Below are 12436 nucleotides of genomic sequence, written 5' to 3' on the forward strand. Positions count from 1 at the left end.
ACTCGTACTCGATTGTATTTATTCATCACATATTTATGTACGTTTTTCAGTATCAGAGTGGGTAATCACGTGAAAGTAAAGTTGGCGTTGTCGATGCCGAGACAGGTGTTTTCCGCCGGTCTCTACCAATTATTTCTTTTGTATTTTGTAAGAAAACGGTGAAAACTATCTGACTCTGCATGGACGTCGCTATAAAGAAAACAAATATTTAAGGCATCTTAAAAGACTGTTTTGATTAATACGGTACTTAATATTTATAACTTGGCGTAAAAACATGGAACCAATAATTGCAGGCTGAGCAGCTCAATAATCAACCAGGTATATGCAATAATAAAGAACATAAGGCGTGAAATGATTGATTATGGTCACCGCCTTGGAACGGAAAATAAAAATACTAAATGGGGTGGAGGGCGTGAGTGAAAAGGTAAAAACGGTCGAAAGTGATGCGGGAACTCTCAATTAACCAATAATAAATAAACAGCAATACATGTGTAAATTAATAATAATTTCATGGCTTTTGTGATTCAAATTAAAAAGCAATCAAAGTATAATTTTATTTTTTAGCAATAAAACTAATCGATGCTTTAGTATTCAGCGTAGCAATATAATTACGACAGAGAAAACAACCAAGTACCTTCAAAATATTTAATAGGTAATGTGTTGCTCCCAAGGAAGATTTACATAGTTATTTTCTTGAATTAATTATTGGAACAATCACACTGTTGATACATTTTCAGGAAATAAATTCTAATTCGTAACATCGGCTTATTGTTTTGTATTCAGTGCTGATATATCTTGCAATATAAATTCGATTTACCTGCAATTTAAACGTTCAGAGATGTTTCATTCATAATAGCTTATGAATAAAACTTTTTTAGATGTAAAATCAGTCACTACATACTGTCCTTGCGTCATACATGTACTTCAATACTTTCGATCGTTTCAATATTTGTATTAATTTCCATGTAATTGCTCAATTTATTCATGTTCACAACAACAACAGAAATGCATCTTCCTGTGATGAGAAGTAAGTCAAAACAATTTGTCTTTGTGTCATGTCTGCCTTTCGAAAGTTTGATGATATCTTGTCGTGTGGGCATCCTTATACTAAACTGAAACCAGAGTGGGAAGTTAGTTTCATGTGCTGTCTGTGCATCACGTTCGTGATTCATGTCTTGCTTTAAACAGTTTAGGGTATATTATACACGAAAATTACCTGAATAACTAAAATAGTTAACTTCCGCGTGAAAACGCTGACGCCTTTAAACAGTGCACGGCGTTTGTCATGCTTCAAAAACTAGTAGTATTCATGATACACATTAACTGCGAGAAGTTGCAAAACTACAATACGTTTCTGTAATTAAATATTCATATCGAAAGTACGAAATACATTTGGGGACTTTTCTGATTTATCACTTTTCAAACTTGAATATCTAAGTTATGAGTAAAGACATTGATTAAAATTTTTACATACGATCATTTGACTACATGCTATGCAAGCTCACGATAAAATCATTAATCCGTGACGAATAGACGCTTTAGCACGGGGGTAGGTGTGGTTCCATATTTGTGCACGTGGAAATGGTGAAACGCGATTAATTCTAGATTCATTTCAATTTAATTGTTTAAGGTGGGTTTTTACACAAGAAAAACATAAAATTAATTTACAAAACTATATAGATCTAGCTCGTATAATTATTCAGGAGCGCAATCGCGCACTTTGCATTTTGCAGGCTACCTTCCCCACTTGCTAAAGCGTCAGATCGTCACGGATAAATGATTTTATCGTTAGCTTTCACATAATGTAGTCATATAATCGCATGTGCAATTTCAGATAAAAATATTTACTCATTACTGAGATACGTAAGTTTTAAAAGTGTTTCGTTAGAAAAGTCACCAAGTGTAGTAAAACACGATATACAAATGTACATGTTTATTCCAATTTCATTTAAATTTTACCATTCTAGGTGAATTTTTACACAAGAAAACATAACATTTATTAAAGAAAAAAAAACGGCGCGTATAAATATTCAGGAGCACAACGTCTCAATCGGCATGTTGCTGGCAGGTCAGTTATTAAGACGTATATGCGTTTTACTTTTAACATTGTTATTATTTTACGTTGTACGAGTTTGCGAATTTAACTTTAGAAGTGACGTTTTTAATTTGTTAAGTTTTATATGTTGTTGATTTTCAATTTCAATTAAATTTTCAGGAATAATTAGCTATGTGTTGAATTATTAGTGGTCGAAATTTCAACACAATCCGTTAAAAATAAGGGAGCTATATTGATATGTTTAAGTGATGCGTTAGAAAAGTCTCCAAGAGTATATGGAAAATATGTGTCTAGGGCATGACTCGAAAACTATAACAGTCAACAACTGATCTTTTAAACGTAAATATATTTTTAAGGGGATGATAAATGTACAAGAACAAAAACTTTTGTCTTCATAATTGCTTGGTTATTGCTCTGTGTTTATTTGTTTCACTCTGACCCAAACAGGAAATTTTTTCACCTTTCCGTCTTAATCTAACCGAATTGAAATGAGAACTAGCATAGTAGTATGCAGGCATCTAATCTCACCATAATTAGATTTGTGGCTCAGCGAGCTTCCAACGGAGCTCGCCAACCCGTAACTTGACAGCGTTCACGATGTTTATCTGTGCACGGTAAAACTGATTAACAAAGCACTGGACTGAACGTACCCAAAACTGACTCCAACATTTCAAAGTATTTTTAACGAGTTATAAGGAATATAAACGCGACCTGAAATTCGCATAAGTAAGATATATCAAAAGACATCGCACACAAATAAGTTAACAGGGCTCAAAAACACGTAATTCACATTTATCGAGCAAAACATATTGAGTATGAATACTATAAACGTGTAACACACACTCTTATCGGATAAATATCATAATTGATGCATTTCAGTAAGGTATTTGATAACCTTAAAGTTATAAATAACGTATATAGAGAATACATGGTTGGTGCCGAGATGGAGAAAGTTTATCTGGTGTGGCTTAGAAAAAGAAAATAGGGCGGCCTTTCTCGGCACCAACCATGTATTCGATTTGTCCTGCTTCATGCCGTTGACTCATTTTATCAAAGACAAATGATAAATTTACATAACAACATGATTATTCTTGTCGAGCCTCCTTTATGTACACAACATTCCAGATGACCAAATAACTACCGATTGTGTCACGTTAAAAATAGTTCCACTTTAAACTGTTCGTTTTAAAACTTTCCTATTGAAAACATGATAAGAAATAAAAAACTAACCGAGTAGTGTGTGTTCCCTGATTAGCCTGTGTTGACTGCAAAGGCTAATCTGGGACGACTCTTTACGCACATGCATTAAACACCCATTCACAGAGCGCGATTCATATTTTGTATCATGTTACACTAGTCCGCAATATGTAAAATGCCCCTACGCAGTCAACAATGAGGTATTTGACCTGACACTATGTTTTCTCGAACACTATTTGGGACTTAATAATTCCGCACACGCAATATGACATATACATTCGAATTGTTGCTTACAACTTGGGGGTCAGAGACATTACAACGTATATTACTATTATTATTTACTTAAATATAACTCAGAGACAATGTATGGGATAGATATAATAAATATAATACCGGGTGACGTATTAAACATGGGTGCGTTTTACCGGTTTACGCACTCGGCTTTAAAGTGACAATAGGTAGTAACTCGAATTTCAAGCTCGACACGCTTTAAAGACGTCTTAACGGAGCCTTCTTTCGCACACATCACAACACGAAGCATTATTATGTTGTTGAACAACAATAATTTGAATTCGGGAGGCGGAAAACTACAACGGGCGAGGCATGGTCAGGGGTGATAACCCCAAAAAAGGGTTAGGGTAATGTTAGGGTTAGGGGTCGGTTTAGGGTAAGGGTTGGGTTTAGGCTAACCCAAACCCTAACTCGACTCCTAACACTAACCCTAACCCTAACCCTCTAACCCCCCCCCCCCCCTTGCGCAATACCATACCATGCCTCGCCCGTTGTCGTTTTCCGCCTCCCTTTGAATTCAAGATCATCCAATTGCTGATGGGATGAAATTCAGTTTTTGTCGCACAATTCACTAGATACTGATAATTAACTGCTCGATTGTACAATCCTTTTGTGTCAGCTATGATTTCGCATGATAACAATATTAACGTTCTGGGTATCTTAAAAGACAAATGTGTTATAAAGGCCACATCTTTTAATTCATTACTGATCCTGGGAAAGATGTGTTGAGTCAAACTTGGCATGTTGTGTCCGATATTGATGCTGACAAATAATACAAGGCCCTAATCATTTTTTTAAAAACGAAAAATATGAATGCTGTAATCGTACCTTAACTTAACAAAAAGCTCTATTAGAACAGTTAAAGGGGCCTTTTCACAGATTTTGGCATGTTTTGAAGTTTGTTATTAAATGCTTTAAATTGATAAATGCGAACATTCACTTTTAAAAGCTCCAGTAAAATATCAAAAATAAAATTTAAAAAAGGAAAAAAAGTAGCCCGCAGCAGGGCTCGAATCAGTGACCACGGAATCCTGAAGTAAAAACGCCAACTGAGCTATCCTGCCAAGCATACATACTGGCGTATTTTATACGTTATATAAGCAATATTCGAAGTTTCACAAATTTAAACGACAATAACAGAACTCTCCAAATTATTCAATCGTTTCGCGTTGCAACGCTTTATAATTTTTGAGTTTTTAAATCGTCAAATGATGCATATAATGGCTATATTAGACCATGGCAAATGTTCAGTAATACTGTTTCCTCAAAAATATCATAACTAAACCGAAAATTTGCGATTCTGAAACAACTTTTTTCAATTTTGTCAATTTACCAAACCGTGAAAAGATCCCTTTAAAATATCACTTTTATCCTTATGCCCCCATGGAGCGTGACTCTTTTACATCAAAGTGATAACAATGCCATTGAAGAGTCGAAAATTATAATGCCTCCTGTACATTGCCCCATGAGCATTTTACCCAATTTTTATGACATTATCTTAAGGGCAGACAGAGCCTTAGACATAAATAAATATTTGTAATAGACTCAAACATTTACATTTTACCTTAATTTATCAAGTCAAGATAAGCCTCCTACATATGCCATCATTTGAAATCAAATCATGATAATCCATCAAAATATGGTTCGGACACAAAACAATGACACTGAGACTAAATGCTTTGACCTTGAAATGCGATATCGAAGGTGATTCCAAGTGCATGACATTAGTCCTCTGCATACTATCGCAAAGATCTAAACCTTATGTAAAGTCTCATATTTATCCTAAAACACAAGTGGGCTGAGATACAACCGGATACAGGAATGTTATGGACAGACGGGAGTGTGCCTGTTGCACAAGTCTGTATTTAACCCATAAATGCCCAGCGTCTAGAAAAGTCCTTGGCAAACAGCGCAGACCCAGATGAGACGCCGCTTAATGTGGCGTCTCATCTGGGTCTGCGCTGTTTGCTTAAAGGAATTTCTGTAAGAAATATTCTAAATATAGAAATAAATATACTAGACATCCCTAATTTTGGAAATAAATTGATCCAATTTAGAAGGATGGGAGAGTCCACTAGGCATAAATGGGTTAAATGTCCTTTCATGTTCGTGTAGGCAACTGGCGTTGGACATCTGGCGGTGGCGGCGATTGACTTCGGAACAACGTATTCTGGATACGCCTTTTCCTTTAAGAGTCAGTTCGAAACAGATCCGTTAAATATTGCGGCTAAAACATGGGCAGGTGGACAGCTACAATCTTTGAAAGGTAAATGATTTATATTTTGCATTGACTTGCACAATTTGTATCGTACAATCTATCTTCGTTTGTTTTTCGTTTATGATTAAGATAAACAAAGTAAAATTTCAGATGAATTAGCCTAGGAGAAGTCGTATTAATAATTATCGATAATATTCGTTTATACATACTAAGTACTCAATAGCAATGGTTTATTTGTGTAATTAACAATTTATAGGTCCAACTTGCGTGTTAATCAAACCAGACGGTAAAACTTTAGAAACGTTTGGTTTCGATGCGGAGACGCGATACAGTCAACTAATTGAAATAGGCCAGCACACAAAGTGGTACTACTTTCAGAGGTTTAAGATGCTGTTATGGGAGAAGGTAAATTATACTAGTTGTTTTTAATTTACTCGCATTTATGTAAACATAAACATACTTAACATAATATATGTGACGCTTTTAATTATTTCTGGACTGACGTTACGTAAGCTGTATTGCGATTGGATTATTTTTGTCCGTGTTACTTAAGATGCATTGCAATTGGATTGTTTTTGTCAGTGTTACGTAAGATGTATTGCGATTAGATTATTTCGTCTCTTCAGTGTCACATGATATGATATGAAATTAATGATTTCAAATATAACAGTAAAAGTGAACACGTCTTATATATTTCAGGCGATAAATAAGAATTCGATGTTGGCAGACGAGACTGGAAAAATGCTCCCCGCCTTGACAGTATTCTCTCTATCGATCAGGTACGCAAAAAATGCCCGATGATGCATATGGTCAAGCATGCTCTGCGTATTTAAGAGACTTGTTCAAAGATGTTCGTATTTAAAAAAATGAAATGTAATTACATATATTAACAAATGCATCTTCAATATTTTTCATTAAAATATCAAGAAAAAAGAAGACAAATATTGCTCTCAGAAGGATTTGAACCCGGGACATCTGGAGTCAAAATGTAATGCGCTACCAATGTACTCATTATATTAACGAAACATTAACGATATGTCAGTACTCCACGTATTTTTCAAACTATCAGGGAAAATAATTGCAGCCGGTGGAATTTATTTAATCAATGTCGAGTGATGATCATTCGTTAATTAACAAATATTTTAACATTTGTCTTAGCCAGGAGTTGTATTATGCCGTTTAAATATATTTTTTGTATTCTGTTTTGAATCTATGGCAGTTAGTTTTTAACTAATTCAATCAAAATGTGAACAAGTAACTTTAGTGAATATGTACTTGGAAGCATATGCACGTTCCTGAACTTTCATTTGGAATTGTTGTCGAGTCTGCTAAAATGACTTATTTGTTCAATTTATTTTAAATTATATTCAATGCGTAAAATTTAAATAAACATATTGCATTTCTTTGTCTTGACTTACACTGAAGTTTTTGTGTAACATGGTTCCAACAGCTATATGAAGAAGGACATGGAAAGTATGTCTACCAAACAGTTATGCGGCATTGGTCCCGATGACATTCACTGGGTTATCACAGTACCTGCTATATGGGACGATTCTGCCAAGAATTTCATGAGGCTCGCAACTAAAAAGGTACATTTTGTAACATTGTTTTTTTTTAAAGATTTAACAGCGAAAAAGTCAAAACAGAAAATTTGACAATCAACCGATAATGTCGTATAAAGGACACTTTTAGCTCTGACACTAAGCATGTTAATAACAGCTACAAGGTCAATTCGTTTTTAAGGCTGGGATTTCCAGTGAAAAGCTGACCATCGCACTAGAGCCCGAGGCAGCATCAATCTATTGCAGACATATCCCAGTGGAACTTGATGGGACAAGCGGCATCGCATCATCATTCCGATTTGGCAAGAAATATCTCGTACTTGATGCGGGAGGTAAGAATTTACTCTCAATATATTGTATGTAAAAACATAAACAATGACTACCGGATCTTGGTAGTGCAGAATGCTCTTTAATGGGACTAAGAAGGCATTTGGGAAATATTATTTCAAATAATGGTAGTGTTAGCAATGTAAACTTGACAACGTTTTTGGTACTGTTTCGTATTTCATGATTATTTTCACATCGGTAGATCAATTAAAGCTGATATTGAAGTCATATGGTTATAAATGAACCAGTGTTTCATATTCATGTTGTTTGAACGAATAAAGATAAGATACACCATTTGAAAAGTGTTGGCGTGTTTTCGTTTTGAATATGAGTTTTATCACAATTAAATAGCTACTATTTAGCTTGAAAAAAACAAAACACCTCCATATCTTGTGCATTTAATATACAAATGAAGATATTGCAACACCGTGTTAATATTGTTCTTAATAGATTAATTAAGTCAAATAAGAATGTTCTGCTATACCTTATTTTACTAAATACGGTTAAGGTACATCAATGGACTTCTTTTTCTAATTCCCGATTTCTCTTAATATATTCATATTTCAATTGTTGAAATGTTTAGGTGGCACCATTGACACAACAGTCCACGAAGTTTGCTTCGATGGAAAACTAAAGGAACTATACAAAGCAACCGGTGGGGCCTGGGGTGGTACAATGGTGGACAAGGAGTTTTGGGACTTTATAGCAGAGCTTACAGGTGAAATCTCCTTCTGAATTAAACAAAGGAATCCATGAAGTTTAATGGAAGAATGTGTAAGCTTACACAATGTAAAACAATATGTTGAAACAATTGATATTTCGCTGCGTTTCTTAAATAATTCATTGAAATGACACAAACTTGTTTTAACACACTAATTTCTATAAATATTATTTAAGGAAAAGACTCACTACACCGTTTTAAGAAAGATAACATGGAAGACTATTTAGATTTGCTCCGGGATTTCGAAATCAAGAAAAGAAAGACGGATTCGAATAGTCAAGGTCTGGTGACGATCAAACTACCATTGACTTTAATGGATATTGTTGAAGAAAACGAAGGCAGAAAAATGAAACAGGTTGTACAGTCTTCGCGTTACGCAAAAATGGTACGTTTTGTCGATTGTTTTCTTTTATGCGAATCCTGTGTGTGTTTTTGAAATCGATTGCAATCCATGGAATAAGAAAATTAATTCATCATGTTATGTTTCTTCTGTTGATTGCCATGGATTTCAAATATTGGTAGATCAAAACATTTACAGATTTTAATGGTATGTCATTTTGTTCGTTGGGATCATTGTTTCCATACACTTTAAACCCTTTTTAGGTAACTCTGTCCGGTGACAAGTTGCGTATGGAATTCAACATTTTCCGTTCATTCTTCAAGCAGTCGGTCGACAACATAGTGTTGCATGTGAAACACCTGCTTAGTGAACCGGAAACCAACGGTGTGGACGCCATTCTGATGGTAGGAGGCTACTCGGAGTCTCCGCTTCTTACCGAAACTATTCAAAAGGAATTCCCAAGAATGAAAGTAATCGTACCAAAGGATTCCGGCCTTGCTGTTATGAATGGAGCGGTTATCTTTGGACATAGTCCTAACTTAATAAAAGAACGAGTATCCAAGTACACATATGGTATTGATATAAGTGAAATATTTGATCGAAAGATACATCCATCGGAAAAACTTGAAAAGACGGATTTGGGCGACATGTGTCGCGACGTATTTGACTTAGTGGTGAAGTCGGATCAAAAACTTAAAGTTGGCGAACCACAGTTCGAAGGTCGGTATTCTTCTGTGGCTGTTAATCAATCGGTTGTGGCGTTGAACCTGTATACTACCACTAACAAAGATGTGAAGTTTGTAACTGATATAGGATGCAAAAATATAGGATGTATAGATGTTCCGATATCTGGAAAAGGTACTGGCAGATATGTCAAGGTTCGATTATATTTCGGCGGTACTGAAATATTGTTTGAATGTGAAGAAGAGTCAACAGGCATTGTTACTCGTAACGTCGTCGACTTGATGTAAATGAACACACGTTATAAAAGGTGATCTCTACACACCAAACGATAGTTATTGAACGTGACGACGTTTTTGATAATCAATTATATCCGCCAAAGTGTACCACCTGTTGAAATTGTGAGTCTACGGAATTGTGAACAGGGTGGCTGTACAACCGCATTAACTTACTTGTGTTTTTAGGTCACTATTAACATGCATGCGCGACTACGTTGGACACTTCATAAAAACGATACATCATTTTGGAAAGACGGTTGTCATCTCATTTGTTTGTATGTGGATATGTTTCAAGAGATATTTTATCTACCTACATAGCTTACAATATTGTACAGAACGTTTTTTTGTTCCTAAATTGCACGTATAGGCATTATTTGTACAAAATATAACTTTATCTAAATTGCACCTTTGATTCGTTTTTCCAATTTGTGATTTTGTTGGTAAGTACCCTTCGCTTAAATCAAATATGGAGATTTTAAGAATTGCGTACAGTAAGCCTTTTGTATTCTTTACGATGGTATATCTTATTGACTTGTTTATTGACACTTGTGTTTGGAAATCAACAATAACGGAATTTTTGAGGGTTGTTGATATTTCTGATTGTAATGCTAGTGATGCGTGGGTGTGTGGAAATGAATACCTGGCACACAGGCGCCCAGAACAAAACAGTTAATATTTGCTCGTCAGATAAAAGCGTTCAAGACACCGTTAAATACGCCTGCACTTCTCAGAAGGCAGCCTTTCCGAGAACCATTAGAGCGTCTAACTTGGTTTTTTCGTTGCAGAATGCCAGCTAATATGAACACTGGCCTATCGTTTAAATACTCAACAATTGACAACATATCCGATTCAATCAATTTTCGTTACGAAATAATAAATTTGGCAGCCTGGAAGGACACTCGAGGCACAATAACTTTAGCTTGTTAAGCACAATGCAAAAGAAAACTATTGAACTTAAAACTGCTATCATGCGAGGAGTAAAGTTTATTATTAATATCCGATTGTGACCTCATTATAATGCGGCGAAGATCTTGAATTACTCAAATCGAAAAACACTCTGCTAGATAAAATGCATACTCGATGCATGAAGTTTGCACCAAGCATGTTACACTACACATACGAGAATTCGATTAAAGTAAGTGGAGGTAAAATACAGGGACAAAAATGCACAAATGCGTTATAATCAGCTAAATGTGGTTATTGAATATATACACAATACGACAACTCAACCGATTCCGTTGAGCGAATCGGTGCGATCCGCATAGAGCGTGGTGAGAAGAAAGAAGGAAAGGGATATGAGAGACAGCAACAATTGAATCGACCCGGTATAGGTCAGAAAGGCGCATTGTTTCTTAGGAACGACATCAAGATCGAAATGGGAAAAAATTGATTGAATACATATGGATGACCCGAGCGTTGATGCAAAAATGTCACGTGGAAATCATGTGGTTTTAAGAAGCTGGTAAACCTTACAAAATGGTTATTGGTTTTTTAAACCTGGGCATATATTAGTAATAAAAGGTCATGTATTCGAGGAATTTTAAAATATGAAGTACTGAAATACATCCTTCAATGATATAGTATTTATTTTTCATATTCATAAACGAATGGATCTTCGATATATGCCTTTGTTGCACATAATGAGTTTACCTATAGCAAATATAATTTGATACAAATTATGGATAACTTGAGTGAAATAGTAGGCGATTTAATTGAATGGAAAATCACATAAAAATAATGTATATCAGAAAACATAAATGTAACTCAAATTTAATAAATCTCCATTTAAACAATGCTACGCTCTCTATTTACATTCTTAACAGCCGCTTCAATTAACGCGAGTGCCATAGATTACCATATGATTTAATCTGATTTGTTTAAAACTGAGCAATTGCACTCATATTACAATCAACTCGGATTAAGATTCCATTGCATTGCTTTGAAAGTTAAATAACAATGTTTTGAGAATAAGTTTTTGCTACACTTGTGCTTTAGAGATTTATTCTTGGTTAAGTGTGATGTTCGACGCGCCATACAACCGGTTAAGGCTCCAGTGCATTTCCTTGTCCTTTCTAAGGCGGGAACCCATGCTTAGTCAGTGTTGTGTAATGTCGTGTTGTATGAAGTGTCCTGTTGTGTGTGGACGAATTTTGAGTACGCAAAATTAATTAAGTATATGAATTCAGAATAATAACATAGACATAGGCATGTTTATTAAGTAATATAGGCCACCGGCCCAAAATACAGCATTTACAAAATATATCAGGAAGAGTGATACATAATCATATAATCATACATTTTAGAACATTTAAGCAAAAAAGAAAAAAGTTTCTGAAGTGATACACATGATTAAAATGTTAGATAGAGCATTACAAAAATATATTCAAGTATGTATGTTTAAAATTTCTTTTCTTCTCACAAGCGACTTATGCAAAAACTTAGCAATCCTCATATTATGTTCATCTTTTAAGCATAAGATAGCATAAAACATTTGATGGGATCGGTTTCTTAACCAGTCAGGTTTGAAGAATGTTTGCCGTAATGTTTCGTATTCATTACATTCAAAAAAGAAATGATATTCATCTTCAACTACGCTTATATTTTTTTTACACATAATGGACAAAATCTTAAATGTCTATTTATTGATAAATGTCGACCTTTCTCAATCATGAGATCATGCGCTGAGCAACGAAAACTTGACAAAGTTTTCCTTAAAACAAAAGACATATTTATATTCAGATATGGTTCACAATACAAATCAGTTT

The 12436-nt window shown here is 34.8% G+C and overlaps 1 protein-coding gene across 1 annotated transcript; it reads left to right on the forward strand.

Annotated features, from left to right (window-relative positions):
- Nucleotides 1-361: 361 nt before the first annotated feature.
- LOC127849800 (heat shock 70 kDa protein 12A-like) lies at nucleotides 362-11165 on the forward strand. Its single transcript, XM_052382552.1, has 9 exons — nucleotides 362-424; nucleotides 5660-5810; nucleotides 6019-6167; nucleotides 6462-6541; nucleotides 7213-7351; nucleotides 7506-7656; nucleotides 8235-8369; nucleotides 8549-8757; nucleotides 8976-11165. The coding sequence occupies exons 1-9, from the start codon at nucleotides 362-364 to the stop codon at nucleotides 9681-9683; spliced, it is 1785 nt and encodes a 594-aa protein (XP_052238512.1). The 3' UTR covers nucleotides 9684-11165.
- The last annotated feature ends 1271 nt before the right edge of the window (nucleotides 11166-12436 follow it).

The sequence above is a fragment of the Dreissena polymorpha genome, chromosome 11, assembly GCF_020536995.1.
Source record: "Dreissena polymorpha isolate Duluth1 chromosome 11, UMN_Dpol_1.0, whole genome shotgun sequence".
Taxonomy (NCBI): domain Eukaryota; kingdom Metazoa; phylum Mollusca; class Bivalvia; order Myida; family Dreissenidae; genus Dreissena; species Dreissena polymorpha.